Raw genomic sequence first — 18230 nt, 5'->3', positions numbered from 1 at the left:
AAGCCCATTCAAGCAAAGGAAATTTAAAAAAAAAAAACTATAATTATAAATGCATCAACAAAAAAAGGTCAAATTTCCTGTAATTGTTACAATGGGGGAGGTGAACAAAGATCACAAGTTCCAACTAGAGTTACTCTACTCAATTTAAGCCAGAATGATATTGAACAGCTGAGTAAATCTTAAGATCACAATATGGATTGCCATTCAGCCTGGTCTGTAGACAAAATTGAAGCTCTATCTTAGATACTGGTGAGTGGACGTTCTTACTTTAATCCCTCACTTAGACCTTGAGGCATTCCTAAGCTCTGAGCAAGATCACTCATTCTCTCCTTCATGGCCTGATAAAAGCAGAAGATCTAAAGTATTAGATTGCAACAAAGATGAGTAAGCAATATAGACTAGTTCGATGGGAAAGAGGTCTGGAAATTCTCACCAGTACACTCTTCTGGTGTGCATCCTTGTATGCCTCAGTAACTAAGAGTGAAAGTTTCTGCAAATAAAGAACCGGCATGTGTCATAGTTTCTTCAAAACATAAAACTGCAGTTACAGCAACCTTAAGTAATTCCTACACTTCAGATAAAATAGCAGCCTATTCTAAAGTTCAGTAAAGTGCATCTAATATACATCCATGTACGTAATTGCTAGTAAAAAAATATAAGTGTATAGTCTCACATGCAAGGACTAATAAAACAGTGAAAAGAGAATATCTGGTAGAATGAAACAGAGTGAAGATGGATAAGTTTTATGAACTCACTTCTGCACCTAATTCCATTGCCGCCTCTGTGATCTCAGTGCGTACTGGTTGCTGGTTTCCAGATAATGTTACCTAAAAGATAAAATCAGTTTACAACTTTAGGGAATTCAAAAGAGATAAAAGTCATCAACACTGAAAGTTACATGTCATTTTCCCGACTTTTATACATGAATTAAGGCATGTTTATAGCAACATTCTCCTTGACATTGAAATTGACAGCGTAAAGGGCCATTCAACTGAACAATGGTTTCAATGTTCTGTACACTGGTTCAAGATAATGTCAACATGATCTAAAAGATTAAAAAAATAAAAGTTCAACACACATTTAATTATTTCACGCAAGGTAAAATGAGCAAATGACGTTCCTAAAACCAACGTGGGAGGAACTTTTTGATAAGGGGAGAAATTAACATACCTTAATCAGCTCACCCTCACAATAACCATCAAACTCAGCTCTGCAATACAAAATGATAACATTATAGAGTTGAGCAAAACTATAAGTTCAGAGAACAACATATTTAATACATTAGACATACGCAGCCAGTTCTTTTTGCACCCGCACTGCCTCAACTTGAACCACCATTTGTGCCTTTTTCACAGTCTCATATAGATTCTGCATATTTCCAAGAATTCCTGCCTAAAATCAAATGGCAGCAACGAAATGTTAAGAGTCGAGGAATAAATAACAATAAACACATCCTCACCACAAATAAATGGATAACACCATACATGGTAGCTAAAAGAGGGAGGAAAAAAATTTATTATTATTAAAGGCAGGATTGCAAGAAGAAGTTGTTCAAGATTAACTTTTACACCCTCTGCGGTATCAACCTTGGAAAAAGCAACTTGACTATGAGAAATGGCTAAAGAGACTGACCTTTGAAGGAGCATCATCACCTTTCTCATTATTATCTTTCTTCCCTCCAAAGAGACCACACACGCGGAGAGATCTAAATTGATGCCCTGATTTTTGTTGACTGGAAAATGATAACATCTCCTTACCAGCAAGGTTTGAATTTAAATTTAGGTTATCTGGAAATGAGCAGAGTAACCAAAAATATATAAATAAGCAATTCTTACCGCATCACAAATTGAAGAAAACAGAAAAGATAGTTCAAAGAGAAGTGAATAACCTAGCATGAGTAAGACGATGATGATGATGATGATGATGATAAATAAAATAAAATTTCAACGAAGCCATATTGCCCTTATCCACATACAACTCCAAAACAAATTGTCTAAACAAATCAAACAAAATGAACAAATCCATACAAAAATGACATCTATCATCACAAAAAACACAACTTTCATATTGTAAAACATAGAAGCATACAATACAAACTTAAACCTAGAATATCTACAAGTGAACAACACTTCACAACCAAAATAATTCACTAAAAATGCAAATCTAAACCCCATAACAAGTTACATTTTTTTTTTCTCTTTTTTACTCTTAAAGCAACATATATTTCCATTTCCGTCAATGTCAAAATTGAACATGAAAATTCATATTTTGCCACTTTGAAACAACAATTTAACAAAACAAATTATTATACAGAGAGAAGGAGGGGGTAGAAAATTACTGGAAAAATTTGAAGAAGAAATGGGCTTCTTCCAGTGAATACTTGAAATCTGAGCTGTAAAGGCACTTGTCGAAGCCATTGAGAACACGAAGCAAGCTTTAGATATTTTCAGACTTTCAAGTATTGGTTCGATTTATAAATATATATTGGGGTTGGGGGGGTTCTTTTCTTTTTCTTTTTCTTTTTCTTTTTTAATTTTAAATAATTTGTGTTTCTTTCTGTGTTTCAGTCACCTGTGGTTCCACATATTGTATACGACAGACAATTAGAGAGATGAAACGTCAGTCCTATGCATTTTTGCTTGATTGTGCATTTTCTTATTGTTAATGCAAAACAGTAATAGTATTACAAAATGATTGTGTTGAACAGTCACTGCTGGCCCAAAAAAACAACTTGGGCTTGTTCTCATGGCCCGTATTTTTGTAGATTGGGCCTTTTGCCTGATTAGATGACACGTGTAAAAGCATCACAATACTTTTTTTTAAAAAAAAAAAAAACAAAAAAAACAAAAAGAAAAAGAATGGGAGCATCGCAATTTTAAGGCCAACAAAAAGTCGCGCATGAGCATGGCCAGCTTTTATTGAGGGCTGCGGACTCTACGACAAATCTCTCTTTGCGCGCGAGTACACATCATGCTTAATTGTAATTATATATAAATCATGTGGAAACACAGGCAGGCCTATTAGTTGTTGTTTGGGAATAAATTTGGGACATTATTTTGGATTAATAGACAAGTGGCATATGACAATAGAGAATGAAAGAGAATAAAATTCAATACTTTTAATAGAAGGGAGGATGGTTCAAGACAAAGTTAAGGATAATTTTTGAGAGAGAGGACAACCCTAATAAATTTGTAATAGTTCAAGGGATAAAATTGAAATTCAAAAATCATGGTGTGGATTACATGTCATCAAAAAATGAATAAATATTTTTATCCATTAGGCTAAAAGTAAGGGATTAATAGAAGAATAATCACCTGAGTATAGCAATAAAGAAATGATACGTCAGCACTCCTCAACTGTCGATGGAAAAGCAACGAAACTACTGCACTAGCTTCTGCCATGCGGTGAGAGTAAGGACCACATAGGAACTACAGAATTTACTTGTTCACCAATCATATTTGGTCACCATCAAGTGAATAAAAGCAAAATAACACTACCTAGGGCGAGCAGCGCAAATAGAAAATCTCCACGTAGCAGAAAATATGAAAATACCCTTACGAAGCCAATCTTATACATTCAACTCAAGACACAAGACAAAGGACTGTTTTTCAAATCCGATTTCTTAATAGGCTATTTCATCTTCTTCGCCCTCTATTTATAGGATTTCTTAATTTTTTTTTACATTTTCATGGAAGATCTTGACTACCTTATCTTCCAAAGGAGCCTTTTCTTATTCTTTATATAGAGAACTCTCTTATTTCCACAAAAACCATATTCTATCTCACGTTATTATTCATTATTACCAACATTTAATAAGGTTTTGTTGATATAATTAATTAGAGGTGAGTTACTCCCATGGATATAGGCCAAATGGTTGAACCATGTAAAATCATGTGTTTTATTTATTGTCTATGCTTATTTTTTTTGTTTATTATAATGGTTTTAATTCTTAGATCATGTTTTATATATGAGCTCACCTGAGATATACCACGAGCTCTAGTGAGCTTTTTAGATAAGTTCTCAAAAATTATATACTGATTGCACCTAAGGTACCCTTCAACTCCCTTGAGCTTCCTATACTAACTTTCTAAATCAACTCTAATGAGCTCCATTGGACTCTTCATGTTATTCCAAACTCAAAACATTTCAATTTATCTTATAGGTTACTTCAGGTATATCTCATATCTCAAATGTCATAAAAACACGACTAAATAAATTTATTTATTTAAATTGGATTTGACTTAAGTTTGGTAAGTACAATCACTAAATGGTTCAAATTGGTTCCTAGCGAAAATTCGGTTAAAACAATTGTAATTTTTCTTTCCATTTCTATCAGCTACATTATATATCATTTTCTAATGCTTATAACAAGTTGTCTGTGAATCACATGATCCATTATAGCCTAAACAGTAAAAAAATCGAAACAATCAAACCAATCACTACTCAATGAAGAAGATGAGGCAACATTTCTTTTTTTCCCATTTACATGTCCACATCAAATCCACATAGCACCCCATCTTCGTATCGTGCTATGCAATCAATAAAAAAATTAAATAAATAGAAGAAATAAAAAGGCACAACCCATCTTTCTCTGGTCTCTAATCTGATATAATGCAGCCAAACAATCGCCATCTTTATGACTCCATTAGACGTATATTAATTGTCTACTCTTGAGATCCTGGTCGCTGGTCAGCAAACTCCAAGAAAAACCCAACAGTTTTTTTCTTTACCCATCATCCTTTGTTTTTAAGCCCTCAAAATCTACAGTTCACACAATATATAAATTGAGACTTGTAAGTTGTAACGAAGAAGGAGAATTTGTAAGGTTGAAAATGCACGGCTTTTTGATAAAGTTGCTCTATGTTAGTCGCGCCTCAATTTTCCAGAACTTTAATTGCATGTGATGGTAGCTTAAGAGAAGGATTGGAAAGATAAGGCTATGAGTGAAACTTTGGAGCATTCAATTCAATTAAAGTAGGCCAAGGCAAAGTAGCTAGAGTGGTGTCACATACGCAAACTAAAAAAGTCGATTTTTGAGAAGTTAGGTAGTGGTTAGGTATTGACAACAATTTTGGAGGCTGAGGGAGAGGAGATAATATGCATAGTTACTGCTTTTTGTTGCTTCTATTTAAGGGGTTAAAATGCAAAACATGCAATACTGCTGATCATGGTTGGTGATTCTATTGATTCATAAAAAGTGTTGTTGGCTGGAAAATAGTTCGTCCTGTTGGTTTCTGGCTTGAAGCCTAAAATGGGGGGCATTGTTTGTGGTTTAACAGCTAGATGTGGGAAAAGTACGTGGGAGGTAAAAACAGAAATGAAAGATAGAGAGAGAAACAGCAATCTTCGTTAGAAAAGGAAGCAAAAGGGAGAGGGTATGATGGTAAATGCTTCATTTTTGGTGTGGTGTGTGCAATAGCAATGTGGAATAGAATTAATTAGCAAAAACATCTCTTCTTATGTGTGGCCATCACAATCACTCGCACAAGGCGGGCACAAGCGAAGCGAGCACTCATCCAACGCCAACAAGAAATACAGCAACGAGTACAACACATCATCGAGATATAACATCATCATCATCATCCCATTTATCTTCTCAACTTTCTTTTTATTTTATTAAGATAGATTGCTGATAATAACTCTTGGTTCCCTAATTTTTCTTATTTCTCAAATAAGATCATCATTTTTGTACTTGTATCAAATTGATACCTAGCACTAACTGAAACAACAAAATTGCCTCAAAATATTCAGATTTAACCATTAAACTATAAGCCTATTAGCCTAACACTAAATGATATGTCAAATGGGAACCATCTCTTAGTTACATGACTTTACTTTTTTTTTTTTTGGTTTCAACTTTCTGAGTAGGAATTAATTATTTTTGTGATCATTTTATTATTATATTGGTAACTTTTTTCTTCATTTCTTTGAAGCCTATTTTTGAATTATACTTACTATGGTTACACATTTGTATTAATTAAAACTATTTTTGAGGGACATACATAGACACAAGAAAATACATACATACATACATAAAAATATAATGTTAAGATAAAGAAAAAGATATATTAAACAATTCAAAAACTTAACTGGGGGCCTAGTGGTTAAAGCATCTTTTTCCTAATTAGGAGGAGTTGGTTATCATATGGAGGCAGGCTCATTTTCCTTTTGCTATCATTTGACATAGATTATCAATATACTATAAAGAGAAAGGTTTGTAACTTTGTATTAAGAATAAGGGACCTATCTGATATAAGTAGACGAACTATGCATTTATTTGATAAAATTTAAAGAGTGAGGGACCATAAGTATTATTCCATTTTTAAATTTCTTTTTCTTCAACCCTGTCATCATTCTCTCTCTAAAAGGCCAAGCCTAAGTCTTTGTTGTAGTCTTGTCTATCCATCTTTCCCTGTCTACACACACAGGCAAACAAAAACAAATACAAAGAAAGAAGAAACAACATGGAAACTCTTTCTCTCTCTTTCTTCAATGGCCCAGCTGGACCAAGCCAAAGTTTTTATACAAATAGAAGAAAAACAAAAAAGAAACCCACGAAAAATTCAAAACATGGAAAGAGAAGCTAATCCCCCATGAGCATATATGCAAATGTTATTGTTGCTGTTATTGTTATTGTAACAAAGTCTTCAAATCAAATGTCCTCCAACCAAACCCACCTCACCTCACATAACAAAAAAAAACACGTTTACAGAAATGCCCTTCTGCAACATCCCAAAAAAAAAAAAAAATCCCATCTTCATCACTGTCTCTCTCTCTCAAAAAGAAAGAAAGAAAGCAAGGAAAACATTATTTTTCACCGAAAATTATGTGGGCTCTTTGGTGTTTTCATTCTTTGTCTTGGTCAGAGTTTTCACAGAGAAAACAGGAACCCAAAGAACCTTCCTCTCTCTTCCTTTATTTTCTTTCTTTGTCTATTACCTCTTTCTCTCTTTCTTATTTCATCATCAAGCTTTCATTTTTATCATCAAGCTTTCAGCTTTTTCCTCTCTTTCACCCCTATCTCTCTGTTTGTGCTCTAGTTTTTGTTTTTGGGCTCGTGGGCTGTTCTTGTTTTGTATCTCTGTGATCTGATCGTGATGATGAAAAAAAAGATGAAAGGTGTTGCTGCATCTGTTGAGATAGCTCCAGCTCCAGCTTGTTCTGTTTATGACGATACAAGGGTTAGGCTCAGGCACCAGAGTCTCAAGCAGGACTATGAAGAGTTGTTAAAGGTATTGCCTTCTTGTTTGATATGATCAGATCTGTTTTCTTTTTCTCAAAATTTTTATGTTGATTTGCTTTGCTTGATTTTTTTTTTTTCACGGTTCTCTTGATTTGGTGGTTTTTATGTATGATTGTTGGATGTCAATTTAAAAAAAAAAAGAATTGTTGCTTTGGTTCTTTTGTTCTGGTTTGTAAAGTGGTGAGATCAGGTCAAAGCTAACCTTAAAAATGGACTTTTTATTTCCTTTTGTGCTTGTATGTGTATTTTGTTGGCGGTGTTCTATGTTTTTGTGAAGTTCCCATGTTATTATTTTGTTTGTGGTGTTCTTTGTTTTTGTTAAGTTACATGTCATTTGGTTTATTTGTTGGGAAGAACCGAGGGAATAAACAAGCTTAATTAATCAGTTAAATTAGGTTGATTAAGCATCCAAAAAATAAAGATGTATTAAATCTATGTGATTCTTTGAGTGAGCATCATTTTTTTTAATATTAAAAAAAAGGAAAGAAAGAAAGGTTTTGAGACCTCATGGATTTGATGTTCTATCTATTTGTTGAGTCTTCTCCTTCTTTGCAGTTCACCTGAAAATTCACATAGTTTGTTTGGTTTAATCTCTTAACTTTTGATATCATATTTGTCAAAAAAAAAAAAACTCTATTGAATCCTTGGAGTTTTATTTTTCCTTTCCTTTTTTTTTTTTAGTTTGGTTTTTCAATCAGCTTTTATAACATGTTTGTAGAAATTATACTTGCATGATTTGCAATTTGTATTCGGAACTTTGTTATTTTTTAGGTAGTGATCGATGATTTAAACTATTAATTTTTTGCAGGAAATGGAGGCTAAGAAAAAGAAATTGCAGATGATGAAACAGAAAAAATTGACCTTACAGAGTGAAGTCCGGTATAATCTCATAATCCCTAGTTCCTATAGAATTTTTCATCAAATATTTGAAAATCATAGTCTAATATTCTTTAAAATCAAAGGTTCTTGAGAAGACGGCACCAATACTTGACAGCCAACCAGCCCTTGACTTCGACAATGGGCCAAAATTCTGTAAAGGCTCAGCAGAAACCAATCCCAAGTAGGAAAATGGCAAAAGAAAGGAATTACGGCAGAAAGGCAGCTGCTTTGTGTCGCCCACCTTTAGGTTTTGATCTAAATAAAAAGGGAAAGGCTTATAATGAAAAGGAAGCAACTTTGCGAAACCCAATTGCTGTTTTTGATTTGAACCAGAAGCTGAAGGCTTACAATGGAAAGGAATCAACTTCGCTACATTCCTTGCCAGTTCTTGATCTAAACCAGAAGGAAAGGGTTTACAGTCGAAAGGATGCTGCCATACAAAACGTGACTCCAGTTTTTGACTTAAACCAGATATCGGTAATCTATTGGTCATAATATTGATTATGAACATTATATCCATTTGATACATTTTCAATTCAGCTAATGTTTCTTAGTTCTACTTTACTGCAGAGAGAGGAGGAAGAATTCAATAGCGAGCCATGGAGGGTAGAGGAATCAAATAAAAGTTCAGTCAGAGGTGGAAGTGAGGAGCAGCTTAATGACATGAAGTTATCAGTTTGTAGGAATATCGGAAACGGGGCAAATCGGTCAGGGAAGAGGAAGATTTCATGGCAAGATCAGGTTGCCTTGAGAGTTTAAGTTCTTAGTTGTATTGCAATTTAAGAGATTATATTTTGGTAAGCTTACCTTGTCTGCTTTGTTGTGTCTACTTATAGTTCTTCATACTATTTTATTTACCTTCTCATTGTAAAGTACAAGACAGTAGTTTATATATTAAATACATAAATGGAATGGATGAATTGGTGGTTAGAACACATTCTCCTGTTTTTTTAATTAAAGGTGCATTTTAGAATGCTTTTAGAGTTGCAAAATCATTTTTTTTTGTCTTTTTTTTTTAAAAAATTGAAATAAATAAAAGTAGTGATATTGTGCAGAAAGGATATATGCAAGCAAATGCTTGCGCGGTAGGCGCTACTAAATGCGTCATGCATTTGGTTTCGGACGGCTGGAGTAAAGTGGAAGCAAATTTAGACAACGGTTGTGAGATTTCCATATTTTGTTTCTTTGGCTCTATAGTTTTTGGTAAGCTTCTTCTGAGTGCTTCATGACTAAAAAAAAAAAAAAAAACTGCTTTAAATTTTATGCTTTCTCCGCCCGCCTGGACACCCTTGCGGAAGAATTTAGAACTTGGAATCTTGTAGAAGGTCAGAGTTGTGCATTGAGAGGCCCCTCGTTAGAACTCCCAGAAGTTTCCACATTTGTTTCCTTGCAATTGGGTGGTTATACTTAACCTTAAATCTTGTTTGGTAGCAGTTCTATTGCATAGATGGGGTCGTCAAAGCCACTATGGTATTTGTACAAGTTTAAAGTTAATCCTCCAATGACTGGAAGCCACAAATTCCTTGGCTATATGTAATCATACTCCCATCTCTTTACGTTTACTACAAAATTATTGTGTATATGTAAGCATGGCTTTTTGTTAGGCAATGGCTAGTTGGCTATTGGGGTAAAAGTTGCTTTAGTAGTGGGGGAAATAATGAAGGGATTGTAGTGGAATGCTGAATCGAGCCCGTGCAAACTTTACTGGTTCTGCTTCTATGCGTCATTCCAAGATTTTTATAATCCTTGGAAAGAAAAGTCTCCATTGAGATTTTTGAACGGCACAGAGCTACAGCCTTAAACAGTTCAGAATGTATCCAAGCATCACGTGGAAACGCGGTTCTTTTATGAAAGATGTTGCGTAAAAAAAAACCATCTCATAACCATTAGGCCACTGTTAAGTTACGTTGAGTATAACATACACACACTCACAGCAACAGTACTAATGGTGGGATTTATTACTGTTGCTGTGAGTGTGTGTATGTTACACTCATCATAACATAGGGTGACCCTAACCATTAACCATCAAGGTATATTAGTTGACTAATCTGTTTCGGGACACCTGATAAATGATTATTGACAAGATTTTTAATCCCACACGATTTGAAGTTCACAACGTTTCTAAACACGAAGATTATTATCACATCTTACAAACTTGTTATAAACTAGGTAGTCAGGAAACTTGCGGGATGACATCCAAAGGTCAGGAAGCTTGTACGATTGACAGGTTAAATAACCAGTTGACAGGAGCACATTGACTAATGATATGCCGCCAACTGCCTGCCAAATATAACACAATATAAATGACATTAGGTCATGATCAAGAAAAATTTGCTTCCAGTTGAAGGGTCTTATCTCATGACTGGTTTTCTAATGCGATAGCAAGGAAGAAAAGCTCCAAAATTGAAAGAATTCATGAAATGCAAAGAATCAGCTCTATGACGACATTGTTGAGAAAAAGCCTGCTTATAGTAAGCACTTTCAAAGAAAATTCATGAAATGGGAAGAATCAGCTCTATGACGATGCTGTAGAGACAAAGCCTGCTTATAGGAAGCACTTTCAAAGAAAGTAGATCTAGTAGAGTGGCTGCCATTCTTTTATCTAACTTTTTACCAATGACTTTGGCTCCAGTCTTGGTAGATAACAACACATGATAACTATTACAGTATTACTGCTTGAATCTAAAGGCTTCATCAATCAGTATCTTCAAATCCATATAGCATGAGATGGAAGAATCAACTTAATCATTTACTATCAAAATTTTCAAAATTTAAATGATAGAGTGAGATGCAGCTGAAGATTGAAATTTGAGACATTCAGAATCAAGTGCAAGAGAAAATAAAAGTTAGAGCTGTACCGTCAGCATATCAATGAGTCTTCTGCATCAGGTCCACTACATCTGCCACTATAGACGGATGTGCGCCATTTGAATCTCCAGTAACATTTTCTGCCATTTCTTTCTTTGCTTTTTTGGCCACTAAACCTTCACCTTCAACATCAGTAACATTTTCTGTCATTCCTCCGCTGGCTTCTTTGGCCACAAAACCTTCATCTTCAACCTCCTTAGTAACATTCTCTGCTCTTTGTTCACTGGCTTCTTTGGCCACCACCTCTTCATCTTCATCCTTCTCAGTAACACGGCCCGTTGTCTTTTCATTTGGTTCTTCAGCCACTACATCTTCATCTTCAGCTTTCTCGGTAGGATCTGGCGGTGCCACAATAGTCATGCTGCTGGTAGCTGGGACAGCTTCATCATTTTTCTTAGATTCATTAGACCGAGCTATGTGTTTCTTCCCCCTTTTATGACCTTCCATCACAACAGCAGAGTGAGTACCAACTTGACAATCTTCACACCAGAATTTGAACTTCTTCCTAAGGGGTGGTTTTCTCTTTGTCTTCTCTGCAGTTGGTATCCCATTTTTCTTCTTCCTAGTTTTAGCAGTCAGGTCTTTCTTCTTTGGCAGCCCCTCATTTTTTATCTCTGAATCTTCTACACCCTCTGCTTTCTGGTCTGAACCAACAACAGCTTTATTAACTTCAGTTGATTCCTCTTCTACGTCAGTCTTCATTTCTTGGCCAGAACTGTCTTTACTTTCTCTAAGCTTAATTTTCTTTCCAGATTTTTTTGACATGGATGAAATGGAGTTGTTGCACATCTTCTGAGCTCTAAGAAGTCCGGCTTCCTTAGCCTTGTGCTTCTTACCTTGAAGATGCTCATCTAGACCTCTCTCACTAGTAGCACTGACCTGACAGAGGGCGCAACTCCACTCCTTGGTTTTTTTTGAACTCATTAAAGGGAGCTCTACAGAAGCTGCAGGAGGTGTGGAAGCTTTCCGCTTTGATCCACAAAGATTGGGATCGGGCTTAGCCTGCAAAAGAGACTCAAAAACTGTAACTATGATGCCATGTATTAGTTACCTCATCAATGGTGAAAGTGGCAAAATATTCCCTGTGAGCCCCATCTTCTGCCAATGTGAGTACAGATTAAAGAATTTGTTTACAAGTTAATAATAATGCGCACTAGTTTTATTTTAAACAATTAATTCTCCAAATAAGGTGGAATGTAGCAGTATTTTAAAACATTCAATACAAACAGAATCCTTGGCAATTAACAACATTACCAACTCTGAACTAGGAATATGTTTCCTTTTCAAAATAATAATAATAATATCAAAAACTACAAATATGTTTGAATAGGTTTGTGAAAAACTATCCTAATAACATGGACGAGAAGAGATGATATTAACACTTACCAGCATTAATTCATAATTAGAGAAAACACCATTTAAGTGGAGCCTCCAGCCAACACATATACACAAATGTAAACAATAGGATTTAAAATAAGAAATTACTGGAAAAAAGAATCATCAGAAATCAATCTCTAAAAGTTCAAGCAACTGTTGATGGTTACCAAATGTAATCACCCTAGCTTGCAGCAAGCTCACTTTTGCTAGAAAAAAGTTTTGATACTTGTCCAAACAAAAGTTTTGATACACACAATGATTCCAGGTTGTGGAGGATCACATGTCCTCACTGCCCAAATTTTAAAACCAAATACATTGGCATTTGAACACATGGTCAAGAGTTACACAGTTCTCTCATATACTTGAGTTGACGAACCAAACTGAAAATGTGAACTTTGACCAATGTTCATAACCAAATGCTAACATGTTTGGAACTAAATCAAGATAGTGAGTCCAAATGCACTCCCAAACAAACTTGTCACCTGTTCATCAAGATCAAGTCATATAGTACTATGAATGGACGTGGGAATCTCTAAGTAGTGACCTCCTAACAGCATACAAATCCAGGTACACTATTATACAGCTAATTTGACTTTGTTCATTTTGCAGAACAGTTAAGTGCGGGATAAAGCCATTCAAATGGACATGGAAAGAAACATTGATGGATAAGGGTTCAAGAAAAACAATGTCATCACAGAGTAGTTCAATTGGATAGGATGAAGAAATTAACATGAAGCGAGCTCACCAATCTCTATTTATTTTTCAGTTTTGAGAAATCCAAAATCTTCAATTATCATTTTGAAATACACTGCATTATTGAGCATTGTCACTACTTTCTTCTGAAATTTTCCATCAGCAGAAAATGTCAAACACAGGAAAACAAGACTTACCAAGTTTCATAAGTATCAAAATGAAAATGAGCAGAAGTCCACAGAGGATGTCCTAGAATGCATCAGAAAGATAACAAGGAATACAATCTCTTTCATTATATTGGTATTATTTAAACCTACTATCTACCATAATCCATCTACTGTTTCAGTACCTAAGCTATAACCTCAGTAACACGGTAAATATTGAAAAATTTTAGTCCATTAAATTTCAATAAAACTAGAGCAGCAGGACAATATACAATGAAAGCATAATCCAATCAAGGTCCCGGTCCTAGAGACAATATATTTGTTTTTATTCTACATGGTGTGTTTAGATCATGCTTTCATTGTATATTGACAGAGGCATGTATAAGAGTCTGGCGTTTATACATAGGGCAGACTTCCCAAGTAACTCGTACACCAAAAATCAACATCAAAGGAATCAGCAAAGCCATCAATCTCAGGTTATTTTCTGCCCACATTCCAGTAATGCTACTACAACAAATTGTTGTAAAGAACAATTGTAGCTACCGTAATCAAAGGAGAAAAATATCCTTGATCAATCACAATGGTGCTCCCTTAGGATAGAGTTTTTGATGCACATCCCACAAGTAGAAGGGTTACCACATACATGGGTAGCAAAACAGTTTATTTAGCTCATGATTATACCTACCTCTACAAGCTTGCAGTCAAAAAACATTTCCAACCAAGAAACTATTAGAGCTTATAGGTCTTTGAGAAAATTCTATTGAATTTGCAGTAACACCAGAAATAGTGTAGAAGACAAATAATGTAAAGATTGAGCGTACACTAAATCTGACATCATTCACATACCTCTGACTTTAGCACCAGATTGAAATGAATTCTATAAAACTTTTAGCAATTTTTAGCAAATCAAACTCCAATAATACAGTCATCAACCAATATTGAAGACAAATAAACTCATCGGTGCCAGAAACAAAAAAAGAACTATGTTAAAATTGAATACTGACCAGCATAATCAGTTTATCCTTCTTGTTAACCTCCAAGGCATTCCTAATCTCATCTTTCATGGCATCTGAAAACTGCGGCAGAGTAGGAGGCAGTACATCATGTCCAAAGCCCATGCCACGACTCCCAGGAAATGGGAACCGGTCCTCAAGCCAGCGATTGTTTAACTGGTGCATTAATGGGTATCTTGAATGGAGCTGCATTGAGAGTCTTTCATCCATTGATAGGCCCATTTCACTTGCTCTTGCCATCTCTCTTTCCATCATCAGCTCTCTTCTTACCTCTTCTTCTAGCAATCGCCGACGCAAATTTTCCGCGGTGATTATTTCATGCCTGATTCTCTCCTTCTCAATCTCACGCTGGATTGTGTAAAAGTCCCTTGGATTGTGCATGAAATTGGGATCCATAGAGTAGTTAACTGAAAGAGAATATTTATATTAGGTCAAGATGGTAAGGTATGTCATTTCATTTCAAGTGCAAAAGAACTTTAAAATAAAAATGACTTGATTTTAATCATAAAAATTTGACGAAAAGATTAAAAAAGAATTGATTTTTTTTTTTTTTGGAGCACAAAAGTTAACGCAGTGTTGGTTCAAAATTTATAGAAATTCTCAAAATTACCACACCATTTAGAGTTTTGCATATGAAACAAATACAATCTAATAAGGAACAACAAAAAGGGACTCCCTATTGTTTTTAGATTTCAATCCAGTTTCAAGAATTATTTTTGGAAACCGTTATTGCCAACCCGAACAGAGCTCCTCTTTTTCTACCTGCAGAATCCTTTGTTTGCATGAAAGAATCATAAACTACAAATCAAACAGGCCCCAAGTCTCTACATTTTGCTTTCTCTTTCCTCTCTGAAACCCATTAAAAACTCATTGTACTAAATCTGAGTAGATTATCTTCCAAAATATTGACCAAACAACATAAACAAAGCCAGCAAGATTTACAATCCTGCAACAATATTTACCCAGCTTCTCTTTTCTTCAAATAATAATAATAATAATAATAATAATAATAATAATAATAATAATAATAAGTATAATAAATAATTTTATGTGTGTGTGTTATATCAACCCAGGATCCTGGTTTACAACATTCTAAACGTATTTTACTTACAACGTTACCAACCATTTACAATGTTGTAAGTAAAATACGTTTACAACTTTTTTACAATGTTCTAAATTCATGAAAAATTCTATATACAACATTGTAAACAGGGTCTCAGACTTTATAAAGTCTAATATTACTGCAATCAGGGAAGCTGATTCTACACACAAACACATATATACTTTCTCTTTTTCTCAGCCATACAGAAAATCCCTTTGGCAAATAGGATGCGCCGGGAGTGCCTTTCAGAAAGCGGTTTCTCTGATTGTAATTATGAAGTAAGATTAAAGCTTTGCCAAAGCCACTTCTAACTTTTCTACCTTTTTTATTTCTCATCTTAACTGCTTCTGTAACAAGGGTTCCAAATTCAGTTTCCTAACAGCTTCCACAAAATAACTTCAAAATCGAAAGCTTTTCACACCTGATTTATCTATTTTAAAGCAAACGTATGATCCATTAAAAAAATATAAATATTAACAAACGTACATTACTTTCAACCTTTGTATATTTCATCGGTTCAGCCAAACACTATAAACAAAATCGTGTTTAAACTACTTGCTAACCAATTTTTTTTTTTAAAAAAAAAAAACTATGTGATGAACTTAGAGAAACATTGTAGGACAAAAAAAAAAGCAACAACTATTTTACTTCTATTTCCTTTCTAGTCTTATATTTCAGTAACCAAACAGAGGATAATGGCCATTGAGCGGTAGATCTAACCGGACCTCGCAATGCTTGCTCAGAGAAGTAGCTCAAGCTATGAGAAGACGGAGAAGGAGAAGATCGACACGGCGTCGTTCTTTCGTCAATTGCTCGGAACTTGAACTCCATTGACTGTAAATAGAGAGCGTGTGTGTGTTTGTGTGAGCTGCTTGACTCAGTGGGAGAATTTGGTGGCGGAACGGATTGAGTTATATGGTGGATGGCCGTGTGTTGCACGCGCAAGTATGGCACGTGGTGCTTTTGTGCTGTTGTGTCAATTTTAAAAGGTTCCCTTAGATACGATTTTAGATTAACGTTACACGCTTTACAGCACACGGCTTGCAGGGTGAGGGCCTGAGAGTTTGGTGCCTGGTAGGCTGGTACGTCGTGTGTGTTCAGTGGTTCTAGTTTGTCTGTGCCCAGTAACACCGGTACATAATTTACAAAGCAAATAAAATTGAGCCACGTTTACAATTAAATCACCTCTTTTTATTTTGTTAAAAAAAATTTGTACACCAGAAATGGAAGATAAAAAATTCATCCCATTGGATAGAGATATTACGGTACCATTAGTATAATTAATTACAAGTCAACATTTTACATCATTTTAGAATTACTCTATTACCATTGGTGATTACCGACATAAATATTATATGACACTATCCAGAATTTATTTTTATGAGTATTAAAGGAAAATACTTATTAATAAGGGAGGTATTTACCCTTATACAAGTAAATAATTAAGGGGAAAAATAGAATTTTAACATATATTTGAGGAAACATGTGCTCTCAAAAACTCTCGATGCAATGCGTGAATTATTAGATAATATTTAAGATGTAATCCTAATTGAAATGACTCAGAAACACAAAATTTAAGATAACAAAATCATTGTAAAAAATAAATGAAAAATTTATTGATTTAAAAAAAATTAAACATATTTTTTGCAAATTAACTCAAATAGCGAAAATCGATAAAAAAAAATACAATTATGACCCTAAAAATGACAAATATAAAAAGAGTCGGACTATTAGCACCCCTTCAAAATCCTATTGAAACCACTCTTTTAATTATATTTTATTTAATACTAAAAGTACCTTTTTTTTGCTAAATGAACTCTCTTTTCATTTATGGATTTTTCAGTTTCTAATATTTTCCTCACTCTTTCAATTTTAATATTTATATTCCTCTTTTCAAACTTTATTTATTATTTAATTTTTAAAGAAAAAATCTAAAAAAAGTAAGACAAACATTATACTTATAAAATAATGAATATTTTATGGGTCTAATACAATTTTATTCCACCTATAAATTTTTTGTTTAGCAATTAGTTTGAGAATCCTTAAAAAATTATTTGCAGTGGAATACAATTTTATTTAACTTATTTTTCCATTGTATTGTATCTTAATTAATTTGTTATGTTTATTACAAGAATTTTGTTTTGGGTTAGAGGATTACTTCTTAAATTTAGATTATTTTACTACTAATAAAAGATATTTATATTGTGCAAGCAAAGTAAAATTGAAGAGAGAAAAAAATATAAATGATTTAATTCTATTTATATTTATTCTTAAATGTAATTGTAATATAATAGGGGTTTTATAAGATCAATGAATGGGTGCCAATAGTCTAACTCATATAAAAAACTTCCTCAAGTAATCAAACCTAGAGATGGCAAAATAACCCAGACCCGGACGAACTCGGATAATCCGGGCCGGGTTGAACCCGTACCGGAATATAAAAAAATCCAGGTCCGAAATAAATTTTAATAACCCAGATATATCCGGGTCCGGGTTTAGGTTAACCCAGACATGGATATCTAATTTTAATATTATTTTTTAATTAATTTTATTGATTAATCTAGATGTGTTATTGCTTGTAAATGTATTAATTTTTTATTTTTAGAATTTTAGAAATTGATATTGATTCATTGATCCGGGTTCAAAACCCGAAATTCGGAAACCCGAATTTTTCCGGGTTGAACCAGGACCTGGACTCGGGTGAAAAAATCGGGGTTAAAATCTGGGTCCGGAAAAAGAAAATGGTATCCGGGTCCAGATCCGGAAAGGCTAAACCCGGACCCGGACCCAGACCCAGATTTTGCCATCCCTAATCAAACCCTCAAGTCCAATCGGAGGATGTCCGTCCAACCCATGACTAAAAATTCATTATACTTTTGAAGAGGCCCATA

General features: G+C 34.3%; 3 protein-coding genes across 4 annotated transcripts; 1 reads left to right on the top strand and 2 right to left on the bottom strand.

Moving 5' to 3' along the window:
* Window positions 1-27: 27 nt before the first annotated feature.
* LOC18053817 (nucleoid-associated protein At2g24020, chloroplastic) lies at window positions 28-2487 on the bottom strand. Its single transcript, XM_024178341.1, has 7 exons — window positions 2339-2487; window positions 1633-1787; window positions 1292-1392; window positions 1171-1210; window positions 756-827; window positions 434-490; window positions 28-338 (listed from the first exon to the last, which is right to left on the bottom strand). The coding sequence occupies exons 1-7, from the start codon at window positions 2415-2417 to the stop codon at window positions 264-266; spliced, it is 579 nt and encodes a 192-aa protein (XP_024034109.1). The 5' UTR covers window positions 2418-2487; the 3' UTR covers window positions 28-263.
* A 3867-nt stretch (window positions 2488-6354) lies between these two features.
* LOC18053816 lies at window positions 6355-10030 on the top strand. 2 transcript variants are annotated; one of them, XM_006453529.2, is made up of 5 exons: window positions 6355-7232; window positions 8052-8122; window positions 8206-8599; window positions 8693-8919; window positions 9178-10030. In XM_006453529.2, the coding sequence occupies exons 1-4, from the start codon at window positions 7098-7100 to the stop codon at window positions 8879-8881; spliced, it is 789 nt and encodes a 262-aa protein (XP_006453592.1). In that variant the 5' UTR covers window positions 6355-7097; the 3' UTR covers window positions 8882-8919; window positions 9178-10030. The 2 variants fall into 2 exon arrangements, with proteins under 2 accessions (XP_006453592.1, XP_006453593.1); XM_006453530.2 differs by lacking the exon at window positions 9178-10030 and having other exon boundaries at window positions 8693-9057.
* Window positions 10031-10173: 143 nt separating this feature from the next.
* LOC18053815 lies at window positions 10174-16287 on the bottom strand. The gene is made up of 4 exons (XM_024178092.1): window positions 16065-16287; window positions 14229-14644; window positions 10981-11992; window positions 10174-10402 (listed from the first exon to the last, which is right to left on the bottom strand). Exons 1-3 carry the CDS (start codon window positions 16168-16170, stop codon window positions 10991-10993), a joined length of 1524 nt encoding a protein of 507 aa, XP_024033860.1. The 5' UTR covers window positions 16171-16287; the 3' UTR covers window positions 10174-10402; window positions 10981-10990.
* Between the last annotated feature and the right edge of the window lie 1943 nt (window positions 16288-18230).

The sequence above is a fragment of the Citrus clementina genome, unplaced genomic scaffold (genome assembly GCF_000493195.1).
Source record: "Citrus clementina cultivar Clemenules unplaced genomic scaffold, Citrus_clementina_v1.0 scaffold_1, whole genome shotgun sequence".
In the NCBI taxonomy this organism is placed as follows: Eukaryota; Viridiplantae; Streptophyta; class Magnoliopsida; order Sapindales; family Rutaceae; genus Citrus; species Citrus x clementina.
This window is presented reverse-complemented; position numbering and strand designations above follow the sequence as displayed.

Bases quoted from the DNA above. Each gene is read 5' to 3' on its own strand.
- LOC18053817 (XM_024178341.1), bottom strand. From the start codon at position 2,417: ATGGCTTCGACAAGTGCCTTTACAGCTCAGATTTCAAGTATTCACTGG. The intron at 828-1,170 runs GTATGTTAATTT...TTTATCTTTTAG, and splicing joins GTGAGGGTGAGCTGATTAAG to GTAACATTATCTGGAAACCA. The intron at 491-755 runs GTGAGTTCATAA...CTTTATTTGCAG, and splicing joins CAATGGAATTAGGTGCAGAA to AAACTTTCACTCTTAGTTAC.
- LOC18053816 (XM_006453529.2), top strand. From the start codon at position 7,098: ATGATGAAAAAAAAGATGAAAGGTGTTGCTGCATCTGTTGAGATAGCT. The intron at 7,233-8,051 runs GTATTGCCTTCT...AATTTTTTGCAG, and splicing joins ACTATGAAGAGTTGTTAAAG to GAAATGGAGGCTAAGAAAAA. The intron at 8,123-8,205 runs GTATAATCTCAT...TTAAAATCAAAG, and splicing joins ACCTTACAGAGTGAAGTCCG to GTTCTTGAGAAGACGGCACC.
- LOC18053815 (XM_024178092.1), bottom strand. From the start codon at position 16,170: ATGGAGTTCAAGTTCCGAGCAATTGACGAAAGAACGACGCCGTGTCGA. The intron at 14,645-16,064 runs GTCCGGTTAGAT...ATTCTCTTTCAG, and splicing joins CTCTGAGCAAGCATTGCGAG to TTAACTACTCTATGGATCCC. The intron at 11,993-14,228 runs GTCAGTATTCAA...TCTCTTTTGCAG, and splicing joins AGGATAAACTGATTATGCTG to GCTAAGCCCGATCCCAATCT.